Here is a 27,376-nt window from a genome sequence, read left to right as displayed (position 1 = left end):
ATGATACTCATTTGAATGGAGATAAAGCTTTTAGATATATTCCACAATATTTATAAAACACTTCATTGTTGAAATCTCTTTAAAAAAGGGTGGCTACCTAATTTTTAAAGTATTAATTTTTAAAGCACAAATTACGTATTTTGTAGATCTGTGAATTTAACTATGATCTTTTTGTTTTTGTTTTTGGTACCGGGGATCAAACTCGGGAACTTGAGCTTGCAAGGCAGGCGCAGGAACCACTAAGCTAAATCCCAGGCCCTTTAACTATGATCTTTAATTGAAATTATTATTTATTTTTGAAAAATCTTAACTTTAGAACAGCAAAGGAAACTACTCCAGAATCTAATGTAGTTAGATACTAATAAGAATGCTTTATTGAAAGTACCTATATTGCTAATACATGTTTCCTCATGAAATCTAAAGTTAAATAATTTTGTTGTGGAATAGTGTCACATTTCCTTAATGAAGTTCAATAAATCATCTTTGCTGCAAAAAGTGTATTCTGTTGTCGGTTGCCATGTTCTATAGATGTTAGTGCTCTTATTTAAAATGTAGGTATTATTTAGGGTATGCTCCTGAGTCCTCTGCCCTAGAACTGAAACCCGTATGTGTAATAAGTTCCTCACATCTTTCTTGGCCAGTACCCATGGATCCGGAAATCACGGCCTCACAAGTCCGCCAGGGTCTAGCGTCCTTTGATTTAATTACTACTAGTGAGTGTGTTGTCATCGATCGCTGATACTTTTCTATTGTTCTAGTCTTATGCCAGGTCCGCAGGAAACCTAAATCTGTGTTCTTAGGCTCGGCTTTCGGCTCATTCTGCCTGGACCTAGCTGCGGAGGGATTGGGCCGCCAGAGCCTCACGTGGATTTAGCCTGGATGATGGCAGGCGCTGGGGAAGCTGTGCGAACGCTCTTCAGAGCTGGGGTTCGCGTGGTCCTGGAGGCCTGGCCCGCTTTGAAGGTGAGTGAAGCTTTGATGGTATCAAGGTTAGGGCTCCGGGCAAAAAAGTATTGGGCGGGTGAGGCGCTTAATGCTTAGCAGGGTGGCAAAAACGGCAGACTCCCAGGCCACCCTAGACCGGTTACCAAACTGATGTGGGCACGGGCCTGTTTGCAGATCGCAGTGGAGAATGGTTTCGGGGGCGTGCACAGCCAGGAGAAGGCCGAGTGGCTGGAAAGTGCAGTGGAAGATTACTTCATCTGCAATGGTGAGTGTGTGTGCGTAGCTGCGATCTGTGTTGTTGGGGCGTGGAGAGAAAAAGCCCCATTCTGGATAGCACTTCCTCCTGAGCAATTTCAGTTGGTACCTGAAGGCCAGGTGAATTTAATGCAGGCTTTGGAGTCAGAATTCAGGCTTTGAACGCCGTACGGACTGGGCCACTGAATCATGCTATCGCCCTGGACAAGGCATTTTATTTTCCTGAGATTCAGTTTCCTAGTTCCTAAAATGAATATGAAAGTATTTACCCCAGTGCTGTCCAGTAGAATGAGTCATATTATGTAACTTAAAAATTGGTGGGCCAGGGGTGTAGCTCAGGGGTAGAGGGTTTGCCTTAGAATGCTCCAGGCCCTAGGTTCCATCTCCAGCACTGCAAAATTAACAAATAGGAAACATTCCCTTTTTAAAAAAGAAAAAGAAGCCAATGAAACTAATGTTATTCAACTAATATCCAAAATATTTCAGTATGTCATACATGTAAAACGTTATTGAAATATTTTACTAAAGTGTTTTCAAAATCTGTTATTTTACAGTTTTAGCACATCTGAATTTGGCCTAGACACATTTCAGTTGCTTTGCAACCACAGGTGGCTATTTGGGTAATAGAGATCTACACCTTAGGCTTGTTTTGAGGGTTATACAGAACAAAGAGCCAAGTACTGTAGGAGGCTTGTTGCCTACTATGGTTTTTACAAAGTTCTTCATTTTCTAGCCTGGGAGATGACATATGGCAGAGTTATTTCTTAAGAAAGTTTACTGTCTAGTGAGGGATTCAGACAAGAAAATGGATAATTACAACACTGGGTGATAAATGTTGTGATAAAGAGGAGCTAAGAGTTCTTGGGGTAAAATGAGCCAGAGGAGAAGGCCTCTCAGGGGAAGGGTGCTGGGTCTGGGTCTTAAGGGATGAAAAAGGAGTTACCTGGGTTGGGGAGGCAGAGAAAGCAGTATGAGGAAATAATGTGTTATATTTGGACAGTGATGGAGGACTCTGTATTGTAAGGGTGTGGAGGTGGGGGTGGAAGAGTGGTAGAGAATACCCACTGGGGCAGGTAGGGAGACCCTCCTCCTCCGAAAAAGTAAGACATAGAAGGCCTTATGTGCTTTTGATGTCATCCTTTAGGGCAGTGTTTGCCAAAATGCATACTATGGAAGATGTGTCCAGTTAGATGTTCAGTAAAGAAAAAGCTTTTTCACTCAAATTATATATGTTCTTTTCTTCAGCTCCAACTTAAGTCACATAACACTCATGAACATATTCAAAGCATGAATAAGGACAAGAACCAGTAAAGAGAAACCTATTTGCCTTTGTTTCTTTCTATGTACAGCTTCCCTTAAAACCCAGCAGAAAAGATGTTTCCCAAAGGCAAACTATGAAGCACTACAGTAGGTAGTGTAGGTAAAAATTCCTGGGCAGGTTCTAAAGTGAGTAATAGGATGGGATTTACTGACTAAAAAGCTCAGAAAGTAATCAGTGTAGAGCATGTAGTGAAGAGGAAAAGAGTGATGCAAAGGCTGTTTTGGTCTTAAAATGAGGAAGACTGAAGTAGGGCAATAACAGTAATCATGGGAAAGGAGGGGTGGATTAAGGCATTGGAGAGTGCTTGGCTGTAGAGGAGGGAGGAAAAAAGAGACTAGTTTTTGGCTTGAGTGGCTGGGTGGAGTAGGTGCCTTTCGTGGACTAGCAGAATCCTGGAGGATGAGATGCAGGTTTACAGGGTAAAGTGATAAATCTGACTTTGGATATGGGGGGGAGGGAGGCTGAGGGCCCTGGGAAACATCTGGGCACACAGGTAGTCTCAGTTGGAGACAGATTAGGTTTGTTTGAGTGATAGGGAAAAGCAAGGGGATGGATGAGCTCTCTCAGGGAGAGAATATAGGAGGAAGAGAGGGTGAAAAGCTTTGTAGAAGACTTTCTTGAGTTATTCTCTAATTCAGAAAAGGTAGAAAGCATGGGACTACAAGATACCTGAAGCCCAGACAGGGGGGCTTGACTAGAGCCCCGCAATAGAATGTTGGTGTCAAAGTTATGACGATTTCATTATTGGAAGTAACATATCCATTTCTTACCTATCCCATTAGTCTGTGGTCTCCTGTATCAGTGGAGCCACACTTGGTGAAGGGTCTTCAAAATGCTTCAAAAACTTCTGCCCTTGAGTGATGGAAATTAACATGGATTAGGGATATCTCTGTGTCAGGCATTGTGTTGGATCACTGCTTATAACAGACCTTCGAGGAAGCCACTACTATTTGCCCTACTTTACAAATGAGTAAACAGGGCCAGAGAGGTATAAGTAGCTTGCTCAAGATCACATAGAGGGGTACCCAGTTAGAATAGCCTAGATGAAAGAGAGCACTTTAGTGAATAAAAGGTTCATTGTTTGGTGTTTTTACTACCATCCAGGTATGGACCCAAGTAGGTATTGAAGAGTAGTGGGCAGGGGTAATGAAATTGGCTGGTCTTTGACCAAAGGATCCTGTCTTCTACTACTCAGCTGACTTGGAACTAGATGAAGTAGAAGACTTCCTCGAGGAGCTGATGACCAATGAGTTTGATACCATTGTGGAGGATGGGAGTCTGCCCCAGGTAAGCTTACTATGGACATAACTGCCGTTTCCCTGAGTGGTGTCTTTATTCTTCTCAGCTGTCTGTTTTGAACCAAGTCTCTTGGCTGTAACCATTCTTCTCTTGACCCTTCTAAGACTCCCTATTGCTACAAGAAATCTAAATCTTGCCTTCCTTTTATTTCTGTCCATGCATCATTCCCATCCAGGCTTGTTCCCCACCCCTTTCCCACTGGCAGTTTGGGCCAGATAGATTTCTACCCCTGCTCTGGTTGACAGTGTTTCCCCCGATGAAATAACTTTCCCTGTTACATCTTCTGTCTTTCAAAGCCCAGTTCTAGTGCCTTCCTTGCCAGCAGGCCCTCCTTCAATGCTTCAGGCCCTCAGCTGAGCCCTTCATATGTAGTTGTTTGATTGGTGAACTTCTTAGGAAAGAACTCCATACTCATCTGGAAAACTCCAACCCCCTCCCTACTTGTGCTGTAAACACAAGCTGGTTGTATAGTAGATTGTATGGAAAATCCAGGTTTGTTGAAATGTTTTCTTGGTAGGTGAGCCAGCAGCTACAGACTATGTTCCACCACTTCCAGAGGGGTGATGGGGCTGCTCTGAAGGAGATGGCCTCCCACATCACCCAAAGAAAGTGCAGAGCCACTGCACTTAAGACAGCCAGAGAGACCAATGAGGATGAAGACGATGCAGACAGTGTGGAAGAGATGGAGGTGAAGGGAATGCCCCTTGGGTGAGGGGATACAAATGATTTCAATTTTCTGTGAGAACAGCTAGATTCACAGGGAAGTTGTTCTACGTGGTATTATCTAAAGAAGAATAGGTCATATAGCCAATTCTTGAAAAGTTGGGAGCAGAAACTGGGTCTCCAGTGGCCAATGTATTTAGCACTGTCTTGTATTTCCCCTCCAGGTCACAGCTACGAATGATGTGGCTGCTCTGCAGCCTGAAACTTCTGATTCAAACTCTCAGACTATTAAGGAAGAGGATATAGTGGAAGATGGCTGGACCATTGTCCGGAGAAAGAAATGATTGGGGCCGGAAATGTTTTGGGCCTTTGTTGGCTAAGACGTATTTTTAGGGGCTTTTTTGGAGGGCTGTAAACCTCTGGACTGGATACCCTATCCCCATCTCCTCTCCTGCTCCCCTGTTTAGCTCCCTCCAGGGGAGGAAAAGTCCTGCCATCCTCGGTTGTAGGGGTGATAGCACCTGTCTACCACACCCTCTCAGGCTGTCAGTGACTACAGGTTACCTAGTGTAGTGCCTTTTGGGTGCAGTCAGTGTGAAGAGGGGAAGAGTGAGTGTGGTGTGGCTGAAGAAGGAGCTAGACTGGTAGACAGTGGGTAGGTGGATTTGTGGAGAGGACCAATACTTGGGCACCAGGGGCTGGCTGGTTCAGGAATGGTGAAAACATGCAGATAGAAGAGAATATTTGAAGATGTGAACAAAAGTAGCTGTTCCTACCCACCACACACACAGCAATTCCTATCTCTGCCCAGATCTTGGAACCTCCCAGGAATGCTAAGACCTTGGCTAGGTGGTAAGGTTGGAAGAGTTGGGGTGTTTTCTGTTTCCTCCAACCTCTTACCTCACTCTTTCTTCCATCCCATTTAAGTCAGGGATGAGGCTTACCGTCTTAATAAATAATACCTTCTTGTTTAATCTGTAGCTTGACCTGTAGCATGGAATCGGTCTTCTGGGAACTGAGTTTCAGAGTTCAGTGCAAGAATGATTTCTGGGCCTACCCTAGTAGCCTAGTAATTTGGACAAACACAGATGGACAAATGGAGCACAGTAGTGCTCTGAAAGTTACTGTAAGCCTGAAATAAATTGTATTTTTTAAAAAACAAAACAGAGTATCCATTGTCCCCCATTCCCCTGTCCTGCCCAGTGGCCCTGCCATGGGTCTGGACGATAAAATACTGGGTAGCCTTGGGGCTGAGTAGAAGCTATAAGCCATGGGAGAGGCAAAAGGGCTCTAGTTACCACCCCATGTAAAGTCATAACATGTGAAGACACTGGATGAGGCAGGGCTGAGTCAGGGCCCCAGGTTCAGTGGCCGAGCTGGCACTTGAATCCAGGTCTTCTGCCTCTGGTGCTTTTGGGGGGAATTGGGTAGAAGCAGGATCTGTGGAGTGTTGGCGGATGGAGTAGAAAAAAACCCTAATTCAAGTGGGTCTAGCAGTAGCTCCCACCTTCCCTGGGGACAGGATTTTTAAAAAAATTAACGTCAATGTACGAATATTTTTTAAAAGCCCACGTTTTGTGAAAAGATGAATTAAAAAACCCAAGACCCAGCATTCAGGATTGAAAGTGCCCGTGATGGGAGTTCAAGTATTGATTGAGCTGGGGAGGGAGGGGTCTGGAACCCTCTACTGGACATGGGCAGCTAGAGTGTGGGGTTGGGGCTCCAGCCCCCCCCCCCAGCCCTCTAGGTCTTATCTTGGGTCTGGGGGGTCTCAGGTGGCTCAGCAGTGGCTCCTGAAGCTGCCACTGTGCCCTCTTCCATCTCCCTGTCCTCAGACAGTGTGGGCCTTGGGCAGAACGTGTCCCCACGGCCTGCCCGGCCAAGCACAGCCATCCAGCGCCGCTGGAGCTCTTCTGTCTCAGGGCTGAAGTACCAGCTTAGGTGGCTCTGGGTGATCTTGAAGACATGCCTTCTGTCAGGTCTCTCCCCTGCCTCAGGAGGCCCCACCTCGAAGCCAATGAGGGGCAGGCTGCGCTGGGCTTTCACATCCTAAGGAGGAGGGACAAGAGTTGGGGTCACCAGAGGACTGAATCTTCTGCCCCAGCTTCTAATGATTTTTAATCTGCTCCCCTCTCTTCTGCTCAAGAACATTCCTTGTCTTAATAGGAAATTGAACTGGGGCTAGAATCCAGGCTGGTTCAAATACCATCTCATCCCACGTCTAAAACCAGCTGGGCCAGTCTCTTAATGTTTTCAGGTCTTTAGGCTATTGCTCCTGTCTGTATGCTCTACTCAAAATTAGACCTAGCAGAGCCCTGCCTCCATCCCTGTTTTCTTCAAAATGCCAGCCCCCCCAACTCATCTATTTTCCCCACATGCTTTGTGGGGAATACAATCAGTCCTTGACTAGTCTGTTGTCATACAAGGGTAGTGGTTCTGATTTCCCCTAAGGTAGAGTTAGGTGTTTCTTATCCCCCAGAGGGTCAAGGACTGTAGGGAAACGGGGCAGTCTGGTTTTGTCAGCTGGCTGAAAGGACCCAAAGGAGTAGAATACATACCTGAGGGGCTCCGTAGATGTACAGCACCAAGGGTTCATTCTCAGGGACCACGAACCATGCCTTGTGCCATCCTTTCCCACCCTTCTCCATGTAGTGTAGGAAGCTGCAGATGATGCTGTTCTCTGCAGCTACAGAGGCCTGTTTCTGTGGCCAGAGACATGGGGAGGTAAATGTTGAGAGAAGGCCTAGCATAGCTCCTCTTGGCTTAACTAGCCTTTTAGTATATGGATAGCTATTTCCATGTCTCAAATGAAGACAGTGAAATTCAGGTTGCAGGGATGATCTGCCCAGCTTTACCTGATAGAGTTGAGATTCAAAGCTTAGGCTTGTCTGATTGACTTGGGCCATGGCTGCTGCCTCTATAAGCTAGAGGAAGTGTACAGATTTCAGCAGGGGCATCCAAGTACCAGCCAGACACCTTCAGTCAGCCTGTTTATTCCTCAGGTCATTCATATAGTCACACCTCATCTTTTTTCATCTTTTATCACACATCCATTGCCTACACTAAGTGAACGGCAGTCTAGGATTGTGGTTTAAGGAGGAGGGTAGGTGAATGCAGTCTGGCTCAGAATCCCAGCTCTAGGTGAAAATGTAGACTTGGAGAGAACAGAGGGCTGCTATGAGGATTAAATGAATTATTATATCCAAAGCATTTAGAATAGTTTTTGGCACAGAGTAAGCACTCTTTAAGTGTTAAATAAATACATTTGTTTAACCTCAAAATGTGTGCCTGAACATGTTCCTAGAAAGAGGAAGGAAAAGTGTTAGCAGTGGAAACTTCTGGGCAGAAGGAATATAAAGTTTTATTATTTTTTGTTTATGCTATCCTACTTAGCTTACTTGGTAATAAAAGGCAATTTGTTAATTTAAAAATAGCTTAGAGCCAGGCAGTGTAGTACCATCTATTGGGGAGTCTGCAGAGGGAGGAATGCTTTAAGCCCAGGAGTTCAAGGCCAATCTGGGCAACCTAACAAGACCTGGTCTCAAAAACAAACTAGCTGAGCATAGTGGTGCATGCATGTCATCCTAGCACTCTGAGAAGCTGAGGTAGGAGTATTCCAAGTTAGCCCAGCCTGGGCAACTAAGTGCTGAGGATGTAGCTCAGTGCAGAGGCTCTGGGTTCAATCTTCAGTACAATGGGAAAATTTATTTTTTATTTTTTGTTTTTTTGAGACAGGGTCTCACTATGTAGTTTAGGCTGGCTTTGAACTATGTAGCCCCAGGCTAGCCTCGAACTGGCAATCTGGCTGCTTCAGCCTCCTGAGTACTGGGATTTCAGGCATGTGCCACCATGCATGGCAAAACATTTTTAATAAAAAACCAAAAAACTTAGCTTTGTCACTCATTAACTGGGTAACTTAGACAAATAACCTCTCTGGACATCATTTTCTTGATTGGTACATTAGTTACTATGAGGACTATTTGAGTAAAGCACTTAAAATTTACTGCTTTTCATTCACTCGTGCACTCATTTTACTCCAAGCCTGAGTCAAAGCATCAGTGGACATGCATAGCATCCTACTATTTCAGAAATGCCCAGGCTTCCTCAATTACACTGGATAGGTGGCTGGGGCCCATGTATGAGGTAGTTGGTTGGTTGGCTCTTACCTCCAGGATGGATCTCCGGCGCTGGGGTGTTTGCTGGCTGTAGGCTGGACTGCTCCCAGGCACCCCATGCAAGGCCACGTAGCAGTCAGTGCACACACGGTTGGATCGGTTGTTGTCATAGATGAGGCGGGCCCGGAACTCAGAACACTTTCCACAAACCACCTGGGGTGGCAAGTGGTCAAGAGTAGCCTGATTCTAGCAGGCTTTCCCCTTCAGTGAACCAACTCCCACAACAGACTTGCAGCCTTCTCCCTTTGGAGGGTGCCCACTTAGAAGCAGGCCTTTGGACTGTCAGCCTGTCCCCTCTTTGGCTGTGCCCCACTTCCCAACACTCACATGCCCACAGGCCTTGCAGTGGTGCCTGCGTTTGGTGATGGAATTGAAGGGCTCCTGGCAGCGCATGCACATGGTGACTTCCTTTTCCCGGATGGGTGTAGGTGCCCGCTTCCCAAGATCCACATTCTAGGGGAAGAGCCACATCCATGGTCAGAGAGCTTCTCAGTCCAGTTCAGGCAGCCCTTCCATCTGCCCCCAAGGCTTAGATTATCACTGGTGGTGGTGGGGCAGCAGACACATTCAGAAAGCCTGCTTTTGAATCTGGCTGTGCTCCTACCTGATGTGTTAACACTGTGGTTTTATTACAGTATTGGGGATTTCTTTTTTTTAAATTTTTTTTAGTATTGGGGATTTCAATCAGGGCCTTTGCACTAAACTATATACCCAGCCCCCCACCCTATTTTCGTTTTGTTTTGTTTTTAGAGACAGGATCTCACTATGTAGTTCAGGCTGGTCTTGTACTCACTATGGACCCCAGGCTGGCCTCAAACTCGAGTGCTGGGGTTACAGGCATGTACCACCACACCCAGCCTAACAAATTTTTGGTTGTTTGTTTTGTTTTTTTAGTTTTTTGAGACAGGGTCTTGCTGTGTCATCCGGGCTGGTCTTGAACTCACTATGTAGCCCAGGCTGGCCTCAAACAGCGATCTTCCTGCCTCAGCCTCCCGAGTGCTGGGATTACAGGCATGTGCCACCACACCCAGCAATACTGTGTTATTGAAAATAAAGTCATTTTTGCATTTTTGGCCTTGGTTTCCCCCAATGATTTTTGCATGGCCCTGCCAACAGAAGATTATGCTTCTGAGGGTGTGCATTGCCTCTCTGATCTTTACTTTCTACGAAGGAGAGGATCATCTCTTGGGAAGGTAGGAACTTAGAGGCCTGGAGGGGGTCGCAGTGCAGGAGACAGTGGGGACACTTACTGGAGAGTTGGGGGGCGTGTCTTCATCTTCTCTGTTTGTTGAGTTCAACAGTTTGAAGGTCTCCAGCGTCTGTTCATGCTTTAGGAGGGTGGAGTTGATGGCCTGGTTCAAGGTATGATGGTGAGAGGTCAGATCACCTCACAAACCACTCATTCCCACCCTCACATCACTTTCCTATGCTCTATCCTGGAGTCAGGAGAGTTGAGTTCTAAGCCCAGCTTGGTCCCTGGCAGACATACAACCTTGAGCAAATCCTTCTTCCATACCAGGCTTGAAATGATAACATGAAGTAGGGGAAACTGTGTTGGAAAAGCCTTGGGCAGCCTTCCTTGCCACTGTCTAAGCTTAAGGTTTTATAGGGCCTGACTTGCTGGGATTATACCTTTAGAGGAACCACCTTTCTAAAGAAGAATTTGTGAGTTTCCATTTATCCTCTGGACCTCAGTTTGCTTTGCTTATCTATAAAATGGAGATGTTAAAGTTTTTTGGAAGGCGTCCAGGCCCATTCAGGTCATACATAAGTTTTGGGGGAGAGTCCACCAACTCCTAGGAGACCTGTTAATGCTTTTCCAGCCCTCTACCACAAAGTTGTGTTTGATGTTACCTGGACCCAGTCTTTCTTCTCCTCCTCAGTCCTTGGTAGGGGGGAAAAAAAGAAAGATGTTGGGTTAGGCAGGTCAGCAAAAAGCCATTGGGGTGGTAATGAGCAGGTACTTTAGAATTAGACAGACTTGAGTTTAACCCTCTGCTTCTTCATTTATTACTTGTGTGACCTTGTACAAGTCACTTAACCTGTCTGGGTTTATTTATTCAGCAATTACTAATATCTTCCAGACTCTGTGCTAGAACTTGGGCCTCAGAGAAAACCCTTCCTCAAAAGGCTCATGGTCTAGCAGAGACAGGGACAATTCAGGGGGATCAGTGCTGTGACAAGATGACAATAGGGCTGAGGAAATCAGAGGAGGAGACCACCCCAGCCTGAAGTCTGGGTGGGGGCTTTTAAGGAAGGTTTCCTCAGGGAGGTGCTAGGCCTCAGGTAGAGGAGTAAGGGTGTGGTGTATATGAGAACAAGAAACCATATCAATAAATTCCCAGCTACTGGGATATCAAGTTTGAGAAAAGAGGGCAGTTCATTTTTTAATTTGTAACATGGAGATGATGATTATCATTCCCTGGGTTGTTTTGAACATAACAGGCAACATGTATGAAATGCCCAGCACAATGTCTGGTGCAATAGATGCTCAAATCAATGTGACTTCTGCCTCCCTTTGTGTCCCCCCCACCCCCTGCCCTGACCCTTCTGTTTGTCCTGCATTCTTTAAGGCCTTTATCCTAGTACAGCCTCTCACCCACTCAGTAAGAATAGGACCCCACCTTCTCTGCTGCCTCGGAGTTAATGTTTTTGTTATTTGAGACAAGGTCTCCTTTTCTAGTCCAGGCTGGCCTTGAACCTGTGATCTTCCTGCCTCAGCTTCATGAATAGCCAGTATTATACATGCATGCTACCATGCCAGCTGCCATCTGGCCTCTTCTAATTGCCTTCCACATCCACAATCCAGACATCAGAAGTATTTTTCTAATATGAAAGTGTAACTATATCCTTAGAACCACTTAATAAAAAAAGCAGAGATGTGAGTCAATATTTAGCTATAAGAATGTCCCTTGCAGTGCAGCTCGGATGTAGCTCAGTGGTGGAACACTTGCCTTGCATTCATAAGGTCTTGGGTTTGAGTCCCAGCAGCACACACACACAAAATCAAAACAAATGTGGATAATTAATATATGCCAGGCATGGTGGCATATGTCTGTAATCCCAGCACTTAGTTTGTTTTTTTGGTACGGTGATCGAACTCGGGATCTTGCACTTGTGAGGCAGGAACTCGGGATCTTGCACTTGTGAGGCAGGCGGCAGAACCACTGAGCTAAATCCCCGGCCCCAATCCCAGCACTTGGGAGCCTGAGGCAGGAGGATCACCTTGAATTCAAGGCCAGCCTAGATTACATAGTGAGTTCAAGGCCACTCTGAACTACACAGCAAGACCCTGTCTCAAAACACCAAAAAAAAAAAAAAGTCCATTTCAATGCTTTTTATAGTGAAAAATTGGAAGCAGCTTAAGCATCCAACAATAGGTCAGGTTAAAAAGAATCATGGTATATCACTACTACAAAAGAAAAATAATGATATAGAAAGTTTATAATATGTTTAGAGAAAAGAATATATACAAAATATGTCTAATATTCTATCTTGTTTAAAAATATATATGTGATAGCCTGGCATAGTGGTGCACCTGTGATCCCAGCACTTTAGGAGGCTGAGGCCAGAAGATTAAAAAGTTTGAGCCCACCCTGGGCAACTTAGCAATTTAGTGAGACCCTGTCTCAAACTAAAAATAAATAAATAAATAAAGGGCTGGGGATGTAGCTTAGTGCAAAAGTGCCTGGGTTCAATTCCCAGTACTGCAAGAAAAAAAAAAGGAAAAGAAAAACTGAGCCAGTAGTTAGTGGTGCATGCCTTTAGTCAGAGCACTCTGGGAGGTTGAGGCAGGAGGATCAAAAGTTCCAGCCTAGCCCGGGCAATTTTAGACTTAGAGAGACCCTGTCTCAAAATTTTAAAAAATGCTTGGATATAGCTCAGTGTGAAGGTCCTGTGTTCAATCCCCAGTACCTAAAAAGTATAAAAAAAAATAAGTAAATGTGACACAAATATTTACATTTTTCAAAACTCATCCATGGTACATTTACGGCCTAAGCACTTTACTATGAAAATTTTGCCTCAAGAAAAAGGAAGAGAGGTTTAAACAAATATTGAAATTTAATTAATGATTTACATGCCAAATTCTTAGTAAAGTGTGATATGTAGGGATGTTTTCAACTTAGTATGAAACTCTTTAAAAATCACTTGGATTCATGGATGGATAAAATTAAATATAGCATAAGGTTAACATTTGTAGAATCCAAATGATGGGTTTATGAGTGTTCACTGTATAATTTGTTCAATTTTTCTGGATTATGGAAAAATTTCATAATCAAATGTAGAAAGGAAAGGCCCCAAAGGGGTACTAACAATACAGTCGCATAAGTTATTTCTGGGTTGTAGGGTTTCAGGGGGATTTTACTTTATTCTGATTGTATTATTTTAAAAATTACTTCTTGTTTATCTGTATTTTCTGATTTATAATTTCTTTGTAGTAAACAAGTGTTGCTTTTGATTTTTAAGAACCACGATAGAAACCAGGCTTGGCTGTCCACACCTTTAATCCCAGCACTCTGGGAGACTAAGGCAGGAGGATTGCAAGTTTGAACACAGTTTGGGCAACTTAGTAGAACTCTCAAACAAAAATAAAAAGCGCTGGGGACATAGCTCAGTAGGCAGACTCTTGGTTCAATCCCCAGCATGGAAAGATGAAAGAAGGGAAAGAGGGAAGGAAGAAAGAGGGGAGGCAGGCTGACAGGAAGGAAGGACCACAACAGTGTTTTTAGCTAGTCATGCTGAAGTACATAGTGATGAAGTGTCATAATATTTATAATTTATTTATTTATTTTTGTAATTTACTTAAAATGGTTCCACAAAAAGCATGTGGCAGGCTGGGCATGGTGGCATGTGCCTGTAGTCCCAGCTACTTAGTAAGCTTAGGCAGGAGGATCACTTGATCCTGGGATCACTAAGCCCAGGAGCTTCAAGCTAGCCTGGGCAATGCAGTGAGATTCTGACTCAAAAAACAATTCAAAATCAAACTAAAAGAGACATAATATGGCAAAATGTCAATAGCTGTCAAATGGTGCATGGATTAAACCTAGGGCCTCACATATGCTAGGCAAGTGCTCTACACATCCCCAGCCCTAGCTGTTGACTCCTAAATCGGTGATTCTAAATCCTGGTGCATTCATTAAGATGGGGGAGGGGGGCTCTTAAAACTATCCATGATAGGGCTGGGGATTTAGCTCAGTGGTTTCGCAGCCTACTGCGCAAGCGCAAGGACCCAAGTTCGATCCACGGTACCAAAAAACAAAACAAAACAAACAAAAAAAACTATCCATGATAGATGGGTGTGGCGGCACATGCCTGGCATTCTGGGAGGCTGAGGCAGGAAGATTGCAAATTCCAGCCCAGCCTGAGCAATTTAGCAAGATCCTGTCTGAAAATTTAAAAATTAAGAAAGGACTAGGGAAAAAAATGGGTAGGATGCAGCTCAGTGTGAAGGCCATAAATTCAATACCCAATACAGCTTTATAAGTTTTTAAAAATTGGGCTGGGGATTTAGCTCAGTGGTTCCACTGCCTGCCTTGCAAGCGCAAGGTCCTGAGTTCGATCTCTGGTACCAAAAAAAAAGAATAAATTTTTAAAAATTGAAACAAAACCCCTCACATTGAGGCTACACCCCAGACCAATTAACTCAGAATATTGGAGAGTGGGTTCCAGGCATCATTTTTTTTAAAAGCTCCCCAGTTGATTCCAAGAGTCACCAAGTTTGAAAACCAGTTGTCTATGTTGTGGGTATATGGGTGTTTGTGCTACTACTTTTCTAGAGATGTGATAATTTTCATTAAAAACTATTTTAAGCTGGATGTGGTGGTACATGTCTATAATCCTAGCACTGGAGAGGCTGAGGCAGGGCTTCAAGTTCAAGGCCAGCCTGGGCTACATAGTGAATTTAAGGCTAGCCTGGACTACACAGTGAGACCCTGTCTCAAAAAAACAAAACAAAACAAAAGTTTAAGTGTGGCAAAAGTGACTACAAAGCAAACAAACTATCCATGCCTTCCTGCTGCTACTAGGAGGAAACCCTACACTGCTGACAAGCCCCTTCTAGACCTAGAGTCCTGTAGCCTTCCTCTCTATAGACTATGAGTCCCTGTCACCTGGTTTATCACCTTCCTGAACATGTTCAGAATCTGTTCTGCTCTTGCTTTCCCCATTATAGGCCTCAGGGAGGCTGTCTCGGTCTCTAAGCTCCATGGCCCAATTCCCAGCTTGTTTCACACTCCAGGAAGACAACCTCTAGCCCACATTCATTTCTCTTTTGTCTTCACACAGTCTCTGCCAGTCATTTCTCATGTCCACAAAACCTGTCAGAAACAAGTCATCTACTGATGTGCATTTGCATTCCAGGCCTGATCATGACCTTGATACTCTTTCACCTCAACCTTCATAAGGCAACATGGACAGTGGACAGGAGTAATGACTCCAAGTGCACATGGCCTGAGTTCCACTCCCAGCTCTGTACCATCCTAGCTGTGGGATATGGGGCAAGGTGATAACTATTTGGTGCCTCAGTTTCCTCATCTGTAAAATGTGTTGATGTAATAGTAGCTACTTCAACTAGGGGATATCAACTAGGCAGTTAAATTAACTTAAACTTAAATTGTTTAAGTTAAAATTAAAATAGGCTAGATACAAAAATGCATGCCTGTAACCCTAGCTATTCAGGAGGCTGAGGCAGGAGGATCACAAGTTTGAGGCCAGCATGGGCAACTCAGCAAGACACTCTTTCTTTTCTTTCTTCTCTCTCTCTTTTTTTTCAGTACTGGGAATTGAATCTAGGGCCTTTACATTGAGCTACCTTTTTAGCACTGCCCCCTTTTAATTTTGAGATAGGGTCTTACTAAGCTGCTAAATTGCTCAGACTTGACTTAAACTTTCAATCCTCCTGCCTCAGCCTTCCAGAATGTTGGGATTACAGGCGTGTGCTATCACATCTGGCTTGAGACCCCCATTTCAAAATAAAAAATTAAAACAGTTGGGGGCATAATTCAATGCAAAGACCCTGGGTTCAATTCCTAATACCACAAAAAAAAGGTTAAAATAGTATCTGGCACAAGCATAAGTACTTATGATATGTGCTCTATTATCATCCAAATAGAGGATAGATATGAAAGCCCCTCTGTTAAATGGTTGGGCATTTTATCCATACTGTAATTTTTTTTTGAGACAGAGTCTCCATATGTAGTTCAGGCTGGAATTGAACTCATTATGTAGCCCAGGCTGGCCTCAAACTCGAAGCGATCCTCCTGCCTCAACTTCCCCAGTGCTGGCATTACAGGCATGTGCCACCAAGCCTGGCTCCATGCTATAACTTTTTTTTGGTACCAGGGATTGAACTCAGGACCTTGCGCTTATGAGGCAGGCAGCAGCACCACTGAGCTAAATCCCCGACCCCTTTGCTATAATTTTTTTTAAAGGTTTTATTTGTGGTACTGGAGATTGAAACCAGAGGTATTCTACCACTAAGCTATATCTCAGACTTTATTTTTTTTGAGACAGGGTCTTGCTATGTATTACAGGCTGACCTTGACTTGCAATCCTCCTTTCTCAGCCTTGAAAGTGTTGGGATTATAGGTGTGCCCCAGAATGTCCAACACAAAATACCAGCTCTTTTAAAATTTTTCTTTTTGGGCTGGGGATTTAGTTCAGTGGCACTGTGGCTGCCTTGCAAGAGCAAGGTCCTGAGCTCAATCCCCAGTACCAAAAATAAATAAATAAAATAAATTTTTTCTTTTTAAGACAAGGTCTTGTGCTAGGCATGGTGGCAGATGCCTGTAATCCCAGCACTCAAGAGGCAGAAGCAGAAGGATTGCTGTGAGTTCAAGACCAGCCTGAACTACATATTGAGACTCTGTCTTAAAAAAAACAACAACAAAGTTTTCCTAAATTTCTCAGGCTGGGCTCAGACTTATGAAGTTCTTGCTTCAGCCTCCTGGGGGATTACCTGTGTGTGCCACCATGGTTGACATTTAAAATTTTTTATTGTGAAAAATTTCAAGCATACAGAAAAGTAGACAGGATAGCACAAAACCGAGTATCTATATGCCTGTTATACGGATGCAATTTTAAAAAATATTTGTTGGGCCAAAAGTGGAGTTCAGTGGTAGAACACTTGCCTAGCATGCATGAAGTCCTGGGTTTGATCCCCAGCACTGAAAAAAAAAAGCCATACTTAATGTGTGTGTGTGTGTGTGTGTGTGTGTGTGTGTGTGTGTGTGTGTGTTGGGTAATGAGCCATTTTAAGATAAATTACAGAGCTGGGTACAATGGTGTACATTTGTAGTCCTAGCTACTTGGGAGGCTGAGGCAGGAGGATCATGTGAGCCCATGAGTTCAAGGCCAGCCTGGGCATAGTGAGCTCTCATCTCAAGAAAATAAAATTTAAAATATATTTTTTAAAAAACTGAAGTAAACTACAGACATCACGATACTAAATCCTTAGCATGTGTCACTGAAAAGGCCATTCTTCCTATTCAACCACCATACCATTATCGCACCTCAGGAAGTTGGCAATAATTCCCTGATATCTAGTGTTCAGTTTAATTCATATTTTCCCTATTTTCCAGCAAATGCCTTTATGTATTTTTTTCCAAGTCAGGCTCCTATTATGGACTAAGCATTGCATTCCTTGTTATTTCTCTTAAATCTCCAAGTCTATTTGTGGTACTGTTATTCAGGTTAGGATTAGTATCCTACTCTTCCTTTTCCTCTGACAAAACCTACTAGAAGAAACTCTTGTTTTAATTAGGGAGATATTATTTATTCTCCAAGGTCCTCCTGGTAGAAGTACCACCTTTTCCCACACCATGAAGTACTCACCCTGTGTCCAAATGGCCCTCAAGGATCACCCCCACTGCTGAAGAGCAAGCCTGTATCTTTGGGGAAAGGTGCCCACACTTTCTCTGGATCAATCTCTGGGCTTGAAATGCCCAAGCATATCTGAAGGATAGGGGGTTGGGGGGTTGGAGGGAAGCCCTAGGCAAGGGCAGGTACCTGGCCTGGAGCTCCAGGGAGCGCTGCTTTCCTGACACCAGGAAGGTCCGAGGCAGATTGAGGTTGGAACTCTCCTTTAGCTGAACAGAAAGAAAAAGGCTCATGGTAAGGCCTACTGAGCTCCACAAGTCCTAGCCCTCAGCACACACAGACTTAGGATTAAAGTCAGCATGTTTTTGTTTCCCCCAGTACCAACCCCCCACTGCAAGTTCCCATTTCCCACCTCCTGGTACTCACCTCCATGCCATCTACATCAATGCGTGCCCGCACACTAAACTTCTGGCCAAGGAGCCGCAGCCTGGGCACACAGTAAAGGAGGCGGTCGTTGAACTAGGAAGGAAAAAGTTTGGGATATTTGTGAGGAAGGCCTATGGGGATATGGCCTGGCTCCCAACCCTTACGGGACTCCTGAAGCTTTCTTACTGAGGACTCAAGGCAACAGATGGAGGAAAGACAGCCCAGATTGGACAAAGGGGTTGTAGGGAAAGAGTCTAGGCATAGGAGTCACTTCCTATTGGGTGACCTTGGGCAAGTCACTTTTCTCTGTCTTAGTTACATCATGTGTAAAGAAGGGAAAAAATCCATAGCAGAGATAGTTAAAATACAATGAGTTACTACAGAAAAGAGAGGCTGGCAGCAGGTATAGCCTTGAGTGAGTACCAGGTCAATGTGTGTGGAGGGTTGAGGGCATGCCCACCTGCAGCCCTACACCTGGGACTTACTAGTATGAGGTATCGGTCTTGAGTGGTCCCATTCTTTGCTGACAGCTTAAGGATGTGGCCTTCTTTTATGAGCTCTTTGGTGGGGCTGACAATGTCCTCCTCACCTCCTAGCAGCTCATATACTTTCAAGAGCTTGTGCATTCGCTCCTAGCAGAAGACAGTGAGCAAAAGGTAGGGTTTGGGGTGCCAACCTCCCCTCAGATGTCCATAAGTTGCAGACCCCCCCAATTGCAGGACAGAGACACTACAGGTGGGTGGGTGAGGAAGGGCAGAGGGTAAAAGGGCCACTCACCATTTTGCGGATGGCAGCATTAGAGTGCTCTGCTGCTGTGGCTATCAGCTCCAGAGACTCTATGGCACAGAGAATTCAGATGGGGGTTAGCAGAGAGGAAGTTCTTGGAGGCTTATTTCCTCCTAAATACTTCCTCCTGGCCTGACCACACCCTCCCCATTCCAGAAAGAGCCAGCCTCAAAGATGTCCATAGCAACATCAATGGAAATGAGAAACTGTTTCAACTAATGCAACAATAATGTAATCACAGTATACAGAATAGCTGGCAGCCAATAAAATACTAGCTTGGCAAGATTACTACCATTAAAAGTAACAGTAATATTTACATATATAACTATTATATAACTGGAAGGAAACATATCTATGTTTAGCATGCTGTCTCTGGATGGTGGGACTGTGCCTCCCAGGTGCTGGGATTATAGGGACTGGGGATGTAGCTCATTGGTAAAGCACTTGACTAACATGTGTGAGGTGTTGGGTTCCATCCCCAGCAAAGAAGGAGAGAGGGGAAGGGAGGGAAAAGGAGGAGGAGGAGGAGGAGAAGGAGGAAGATAAGAGAAGAGAGAGAGAGAGAGAGAGAGAGAGAGAGAGAGAGAGAGAAGAAAGAGGAAGAGGAGGAGGAGAGACAGAGAGGAGGAGAAAATAGAAGAGAAGAAAGAAAAATAGATGATCCTTGTGGAGGGGGTTACCGGAAATTTGCACTGAGCACTGAGATAGGGTCTCACTAAATTGCCCAAACTGGGTTTAAACTTGTGATCCTCCTTCATCAGCCTCTCAGAATGTTGGAATTACAGGTTTGCACCATCATGCCCAGCATGCTCCTATTCTTTGTCTCAATAATTCTGACTATAGACACACATTCTATGCATAAATACATTTTCATTGCAGTGGTATTCACAACAGTGCCAAATTGGAAACAAAAATGTTCAACTATAGGGGTTCATTAAATAAATTATGATGCACTCATATAAATGGAGTATCAATCTTTACAAATTATACTTATGGAAGATTTTTAATAATCTGGGAAATACTTAGGGTACTTCAAAAATACAAACTATATAAAGAATGATCTCATTTTTGCAAATATACATGTCTAAAAAATCAGGAAGAATATATGCCAAAATGCTTATTCTGTGGAGGTTGAGATCACTGGTGATCTCCCCCCTACTTCCTTCTTTCATCTTTTGTATAATTTTCATACTTTCACAGTGACCAGGTATCATCAGGAAAAAACTGTAATAAGTCCCCTTATACCTCCACATGCTAAACAAATCCTAACCCCGCCTATAGCCTTCCCCCAGCTTCACTGGCCCTCACTCTACATTCTTGATTTCCCACTGAGAACATATTCCTGTACTGCAGAGGCACATGTGATTCTGAAGAGAGTTCACATGGTTGGCAAAACAAGTACTGTTCTCCTAGGCCAGTGATGGCAAACCTTTTAGAGGTTTCAATGATAACAAATAGCTGGCTGTGGCACACGTGCCATAGGTTCGCCACCACTGTCCTGGGCTCTGTCTCCACAAACAAGTTTTGGTGCTCAGGCAGATCTGTGGCCCCCGTCCTGGCTTAGGCCTCCATATATGCCTTTCAGGTGCTGGGCTCCTATCTCCAACCCCTCTTCCACCCTGGCTGCCATAAGCAACTTTCTCACATACAGGTCCATGCCAACTGCTCAAGTCTGTCATTTGCTCTCATGTGCCTGCAGGACAAAGGTCCAGCCCTTTGGCCTGGCATTCAAAGTTCTTGGTAATTTGGCTTCTGCTGACTACTATAGCTTTCTCCTGTGCATCTCTTTAAATATGTCCTGTCTTGCTTCATCCAGCCACTCAGTCTTCCAGATTCAGTTCACCATCTCTGGTAAGCCTGCCCTGAGTTCCCAGGCTAGGTTAGGACCCTGTCTGGATTCCTACATTCCACTTTCCCCCTTTCTGTCCCACATCTATATCTGTGTCCCTCAGTAGAGTAGGAGCTCCTTGGGAAAGGGCCAATGTCCCACTAGCCTCTTCAGGGCTCCCCAACAGATTTTTGACATAAAGTAGATCCTTAAATCCTCACAGAAACCCTGCTAGATAGGTGTGATTGGGCCCTATTTGTTCAGTGACAAAACTAAGGCTCAGAGAGAAGACAGCCACCTTAAATTTTCTACCTGGAAGGTAGCAGTTGGCATCAGAGCTGGGGCTGATCTCCCAGCTGCCTTTTCTCCTACATATTCAACATCTCCCCCACCCCAGGGAAGGGAGTAGGCAAATTGAAGTAGAGAGAGCCCAGGGAAGGGGACAGAAAGGATCATGCTAGGGATCTAATTTGAAAGTAAAATTACAGAAGTGACTCCTGAGGGCTTGTGACAGTTAAGGTGGAATGTCAACTTGATTGACTTGGGAGCCTCCCAGAAGATTAGAAAGAACACTTCTACGTATGTCTGGGTAGGTCATGGAAGTGTGTGTGACCTCTGGGTGTATATCTGGTTCTTGGGTCCTTACACTCTGACACTGTTCCTCTGCTCTGTTTCCTGATCTCCATGAACTGAGCAGCTTTGCTTAGCCATACCCTTCTACCATGATGTTTCTGCCATGAAGCCAGGTGACCATGGACTGAATCCTCTGAAACCATGAGCAAAATTTAACCTCTCCTCATTTACATTATGGGTGTCAAGTATTGTGTCCCAGTGACGGAAAATCTAATACAGGAAATTGGTACCAGGAGTATGGTTGTTGCTGTGACTGTATGTGACCATGTAGTTCAAAAGTCTTTGGAACTGCTTTGCAGGAGGAATTTAGAAAGATTTAGAGGTGTGGGATAGAGAAGTCCTAGAATGCTATAAGCAGAGCTTGATGGGCAATTCTGGTGAGAGCTCAGAAGATCAAAATGGTGATACGAATGTGGACAGTTAAAGACCAGGTTCAGAAGATTTTTAAGGGGGAATAAGGATTCTTTTGGGAGTTGGATTATTGTCCATACATGTTACACTCTGGCAAAAAAAAATGTATCTACATTTTACCCATGTCCTGAGACTTTGTAGGAGCTGAGTTTAAGGGCCATGGACTAATTAATTGATCTGGTGTAAGACATCTCAAGGCAGCCTAACATGCAGGCTGGGCTACGGATACTGCTGTTTTCTTTCAGCCAAATTTATAATGAGAGTCAGGGGCAAAAAGCAGAGCAGAAAAATATGAATAACTTAAATTTTGGCCCAGAAGGAACCATGTGTAAAGTTGGGGCCCGAGAAGGTGTGGCTGTTGAAGAGAGAAGCACAATTAGAAAAAAACCAAGTACTTTGCACGGGGACAAGAAAGATTCCTTGAGGGTATCTCAGGAATCAGCAAGACCTCATCCATTATAGGTTCAAAGGTGCAAAAGTATAAACCTTTCATTTGAGAAGAGAGCCTCTGATCCCCCTGCTTGGAAAGGAGGAACTGGTTCTCGGGGATTCATTTCATCATACTCAGCCATCCAGGCACTCAGAGGCTGCTGTTGCCATGGTCCAAGGGGGCTTCATTACTGCCTGTGCTGGTGGCAGACCTTGGTGTTATCTACATGATGCTGGTTTTTCCAGAAGGCAGAATATAAGAATTATTGGGTCAGAGAAGCTTCCACCTAGATTTCAAAGGAAGGCCTGGGAGGCAAAGCAAGGAGACCCTGAACAGGCAGCCCATGAAGCTATGAAAATGAAGCCAAAGTTGTAGTGGAGACACCAGGAACTCAGAGATGCCAGGAAAATAGAATGTCTGCTTAGGAAATCTATAGGCTGTGAGTACAGTCAGCTTACAAGAGAGGCCATGTAGGCTGCAATCAACAAGGTCATTGGAGTGGGACTGCCCAAGCACTCTGAAACTCACATCTTAACCACCATGTGCCCTGGACACTGGACATGGAGCTACAGGACTTAATGTTTCTGACACTGGATTTTGATCCTCATTTGGTCCAATTCTTTACTATCTCCCAATTCCTCCCTTTTAGAATGGGAATGTTTACCCTGTGCCATTGTACTTAGTAATTATATAACTTGTTTTGATTTTTACAGAGGTTCACCACTAGAGGCTTGCCTTGAGTCTGAAGAGATTTTGACGTGGATTTTTCAATAATACTGGGATCATTGAGACTTTAGGGAATGGATTATTGTGTTTTGGTTGTATATGGGATTGCTTGATCATGTTAGGCAGACTTACAATGGTACCTTGGTTCATGAACTTAATTCTTTCCAAAATTCAGGTCACAGAATTTGTTCCACAATTCTGGTTGCAACTGAATTGCAAGCATATATGCAACCAGAATTGTGGCTTAAAGAGATGTGTTTGGGTATCAAGATGACAAGGGGTGGGACATGAGGTTAAGGTGAATTGTCAACTTGATTGGCTTAGGAGCCTCCCACGGGATTAGTAAGGACACTTCTGGGTGTGTTGGGGTAGGTCATGGAAGTGTGACCTTGGGGTCTATATCTGGTCCCTCACCCCTTCTTCTCTGGCACGGTTCCTCTGCTTTGCTTCCCAGCTTCCATGAACTGAGGAGCTTTGCTTCACTACACCCTTTCACCATGATGTTTCTGCATTGAAGCCAGCTGACATGGACTGAATCCCCTGAAGCCATGAACCAAATTAAGCCTGTCCTCCTTTAAGTTGTACATGTCAGGCATTGTGTCCTAGTGATGGGAAAGCTGGCTAATACAAGGTTCAATGTGAACATATGATTCTGTGGTACTGCATGGAGAAATGAGATGGGGGGCTTCTTCTGGGGACCCCAGTTGGATGGGTACATAATATGGAAAGTCAAAATGGCAGTAAAGTGCCCTTCCTGGGTGTCAGTACAGAGCTCAGTCTGGAGACCTCAGTCTGGTAGACTTTACCTGGGAATCTCAATACATGATTTTAAGTCTGGAGGGTAGGATATAGAGAGCTCAGTCTGGGAGAAGTCACTCTGGAAGTTGAGACTGGGAAGATTATTCCAGGTGCATAGCCTAGTTGGCTTAATTTGGGGGACAATCTAAGGCATTAGTCTGAGAGTTTAGCAAGGAACTCTCAATCTGGTTGATAAAAAATAGGAGTCCAATCAGAAGGCTAGAGAGGACACAGTCTGGAATCTTTGGAGCTGTCAGGACCACCACATCTTAGGGTTCTTTCTGGGATTCACACTGGGGAACTGTGGGAATCCAGTCTGAGGCTCTGTGAGGTTTCAGTGTGTGGGGGTGGAGCAGGAGAATCTTTTGGGCTTGGGGTGAAAGTTTCAGCCTGAAGGGTAGTAAATGTGAGGTTACTGTGTAGAGAATGGTGGCCAAGGAGATGAGACTAGAAGACTGTTTGGGGAGAATCTAACTCTGGAATCTCAGGGTGAAGGCTCTAAGAACACATTCTTAGGAATCTGGGCTGGGGATTTAGCTCAGTGGCACCATGCCTGCCTGAAAGCCCAAGGTCCTGAGTTTGATCCTGGGTAAAAAAAAAAAAAAAAAAAGAAGGAATCTGGGTGGAGACAGCATTCTTGAGGCCCAGTCTGGGGATCTTAGTTTGAGAAAATAGTATAAGGATTTATAACTTGAAACTTAGACTGGGTTTAGCCTAAGGGCTCATATTGGAGATGTCAGTCCATAGGGCTCTTTCCGGGGAATCAGTCTGGAAGGGTCTTTTTAGAGACTTAGGTTATGTAGCTCATCTTGGGACCTCAGTGGAGCTTATATTTGGAGGGGATGGAATGGGGTATTTACTTAGTGTACACATGTCCATTTGGAGAGCTCAGCTACTAAACATTCTAGAAGTATAGCTCATTCCAGATGTTTAGGCTTGGTCGCAAAGTACCCTATCTGTTGGGGTGAAGGAGGCTCAGTTTGGGAAGTGAACATAACACAGGATTCAACTGTCCACTTTCCATTCTTATGCCTTCTGCACCTTCCCTTTTTTCCCCTGACTTCATGGCTGCTTCTTTTAAGTCTCCTTTAGTGATTCTACTTCTCTGAGCTTTGTCTTTCACTCCTTTTCTCTTCCATTTTTACTCACTCCCTGTGGTGATCCTGACCAGTCCAATGGCTTTGACTACTATCTGTGTGCAATGATATCCAAAGCTCTCCCCCTGGATTCTAGACTCATCTAACTGCCTAAACTGGCAGCTCACATTGAACATGTCTAAAATCGAACTCAAGAGCCATCATTCTTAATGTCTCTCCAGTTCCACATCCACGTCATCCTAGACTTTTCAGTACTACTTCCAAATAGAATATGTCCTGAATCAAACTGTTTCTCACCACTTCCACTGCTACTGTCCTTATCCAAGCCAGCTTTTCTCATGTTCTCACTTAGATTATTGCAAAAGCCTTCTAACCAATCTCTTAGTTCCCTCTCTTGCTCCCCGTGAAATCCAAATCAAAAACTTCCCATGGCTATCCACTACACTCAGAATAAATCCCTTTACTTATCTTTGCCTTTAAATTCTTACTTCTCTCTCCAACCCCACTTCTACAATCCTACCCTCACCATGCTGGGATCACAGTGGCCCTTTTCATTATTTTTCTTTTTTTGAGACAGGATCTCACTACGTAGTCCAGGCTGGCCTGGAGCTTGCTATGTAGCCCAGGCTGGCCTAGAACTCATGATCCTCCTGCTTCAGCTTCCTGAGTGCTGGGATTACAGGTGTGCACCACCATGCCTGGTTTAGAATGACCCTCTTGTTTGTCCAGAGATATGCAAGCTACCTCCCTCCCTCCCTCAGCTTCCCCTAATCTCCCCCCTGCCTTGGGGTCTCTGTACCTGCTGTTGCTTCTGCCTGGTGTTCGGCCCATTGGCTTGTACTACTTTCTTTTTTTTTGGTACCGGGGATCGAACTTGGGTCCTTGTGCTTGTGCAGCAGGCGGTGAAACCACTGAGCTAAATCCCCGGCCCAACTACTTTCTTGTTATTTGGATACTGACTACTCAGAGAAGTCACCCAATCTAAAATAGACTACCCAGTTACTGTTACATCACTCTCTTCTAATTCTCTCAATTACTTATCACCTAATATTCTCTTGTTTATTACTTTTGTTTCTTATCTCTTCCCAACCAGAATAAATATTCCCTGAGATCAAGGACTTTGTCTTTTTTTTTTTTAATCTTTATATCCCCAATACCTAGAACAATGCATAGAACATTGAGGTGCTCAGTCAGTAGCTGTTAAGTTAATGAATAAATAAAGATAGATAACAGTTTGAGCAAGCGAAAGTATGGTAGACTCTGGGGTGCTCTGTCTGGGGTATGATCCCATGGGGTGAGGCAGATAGTGGGAAAATCAGAAATACTTTTCTAGTTGTTCAGTGTATAAGGACTCAGTCTGGAAAGATGATATCTCAGGTTAGAGATCTAAATCTGAGAGATAGAAGATATGGGGACCAGGTAGGGGGACTATATCTAGTTTTAGAGAGGTGATTCTGTGGAGTTCTGTCAGATTGGAGGTTTTGGGGGGAGGTTCATTCTGGAGAATGCAGAGTAGACATGGAGGATGGAAAATCAAGAGCTTGATGATACCAGGCACTTTCTGGAGAGGTTACCATGGAGAATCAGGCCTTGGACTTAAATAGTTTCATTTTGCACTTGATACAACTTCATTTGAGAACAAATATGGAGGTTAGTTTAAGAAATGGATGGCTTTGTTCAGGGGATCACTCTGGGCATGCCTCTCAAACTCTGGTGCTCCAGTTGGGAAATTCTGACTGGGGAACTCTTCCTGAATGTTCTTTCTGAGTACTCAGGCAGAGATTTGAACTTGGAGGTTCAGCCTGAAGTTTCACCTCGGAGCCTCAATGTGGGCCTTTTAGCTTGGAAACCCTATACTGGGGTCTCAGTCATGTGGCAATGGAAAGCTGACTCTGAATTAAGTTTTGGGATCCTGTGTCAGAGGTTGACCTAAGATTATCATAGTCAGGGAGCAAGGCAGGACCTGGGCACACACACTCACTTTGGGCATCCTTGCTGTCCGGGGAGCCATGTGGCAGCTTTAACAGATAGTCCTTGAGAAGCAGCTCATAGCGGGGGATGCGCTGCACAGGCTCCAGCATGTGGTGCTGCAATGTCAGGTTGCCACAGGCTTCCTCCTTCTGTGACAGGCAGAAGCAGAGGAACTCAGGTCTTATTGCTGTCCACTCCCCTACTCCCAGGTCTCTGCAGCCCTCTCCTCCCCTAGTCTGTTCCATCCAGCTTCAACACTTACTTGCACCTCATGGATGATGACTTTAAACTGGGTAGAGCGCTCTGTCCAGGTGTTGACCAGCTCAACAGCCCGATCAAAGTTCTTCACATACTCGCCATACATCTTGAGGAAGGGTGCCAGCTTCTGCAGGATGTCCCCAATGCGAGGGTAGCGGTCCCTGAGGTTGAAGTAGGGGCTGAGGTGGTCATAATGATCCTTACTCATCGGGATCCTCCCCCATAGGTCTCCAGCCAGAGGTATACCACTCTTATTTCAGGGCTGGAAACCCACTTCTCAGCCAATCTGCTTCTTTGGAAATGCTGCTTATATTATAGGCCAATTAGTCCCAGAGGCTTGGTTTGACCTGAGACTGTGCCCTAGTCCATTACCAGCTCCAAATCTACCCTGTCAAGCATCAAGAACAACATGTCCTGGAATGCCCTCTCTGACCTTACTGCAAGGACTACTTCATACACTGATAACTGATTCTGTGCCCAGCTTTGTGCTAGGTCATGCTGGGGAAAGGAGCCACACCTAATGAAGCCCTGAAAGCC

The 27,376-nt window shown here is 44.6% G+C and overlaps 2 protein-coding genes across 3 annotated transcripts in view; one reads left to right on the top strand and one right to left on the bottom strand.

Annotated features, from left to right (window-relative positions):
* Positions 1-781: 781 nt before the first annotated feature.
* On the top strand, positions 782-5,647 carry Tsr2 (TSR2 ribosome maturation factor). Of its 2 annotated transcripts, none has more exons than XM_087189623.1 (5): positions 782-963; positions 1,120-1,210; positions 3,717-3,808; positions 4,338-4,528; positions 4,708-5,647. In XM_087189623.1, exons 1-5 carry the CDS (start codon positions 880-882, stop codon positions 4,787-4,789), a joined length of 540 nt encoding a protein of 179 aa, XP_087045749.1. In that variant the 5' UTR covers positions 782-879; the 3' UTR covers positions 4,790-5,647. The 2 variants fall into 2 exon arrangements, with proteins under 2 accessions (XP_087045749.1, XP_004873590.1); XM_004873533.3 differs by having other exon boundaries at positions 783-963; positions 4,338-4,508.
* Positions 5,648-6,037: 390 nt separating this feature from the next.
* Fgd1 (FYVE, RhoGEF and PH domain containing 1) overlaps positions 6,038-27,376 on the bottom strand; it is a 54,833-nt gene continuing 33,494 nt past the window's right edge. Inside the window, exons 7-18 of the mRNA XM_004873532.4 lie at positions 26,844-27,000; positions 26,592-26,730; positions 18,679-18,737; positions 18,387-18,533; positions 17,902-17,994; positions 17,665-17,744; positions 10,513-10,543; positions 9,909-10,010; positions 8,986-9,111; positions 8,650-8,811; positions 7,042-7,185; positions 6,038-6,532 (exon numbers count right to left, since the gene is read on the bottom strand). Of these exons, the coding sequence (XP_004873589.1) occupies positions 6,227-6,532; positions 7,042-7,185; positions 8,650-8,811; positions 8,986-9,111; positions 9,909-10,010; positions 10,513-10,543; positions 17,665-17,744; positions 17,902-17,994; positions 18,387-18,533; positions 18,679-18,737; positions 26,592-26,730; positions 26,844-27,000 (1,546 nt within the window). The 3' untranslated portion in view covers positions 6,038-6,226. The remainder of the gene's footprint in view (positions 6,533-7,041; positions 7,186-8,649; positions 8,812-8,985; positions 9,112-9,908; positions 10,011-10,512; positions 10,544-17,664; positions 17,745-17,901; positions 17,995-18,386; positions 18,534-18,678; positions 18,738-26,591; positions 26,731-26,843; positions 27,001-27,376) is intronic.

This window comes from Heterocephalus glaber, unplaced genomic scaffold, assembly GCF_053883595.1.
Source record: "Heterocephalus glaber isolate CG9 unplaced genomic scaffold, H.glaber_assembly_v1.0 deba00001545, whole genome shotgun sequence".
Lineage (NCBI taxonomy): Eukaryota > Metazoa > Chordata > Mammalia > Rodentia > Bathyergidae > Heterocephalus > Heterocephalus glaber.
This window is presented reverse-complemented; position numbering and strand designations above follow the sequence as displayed.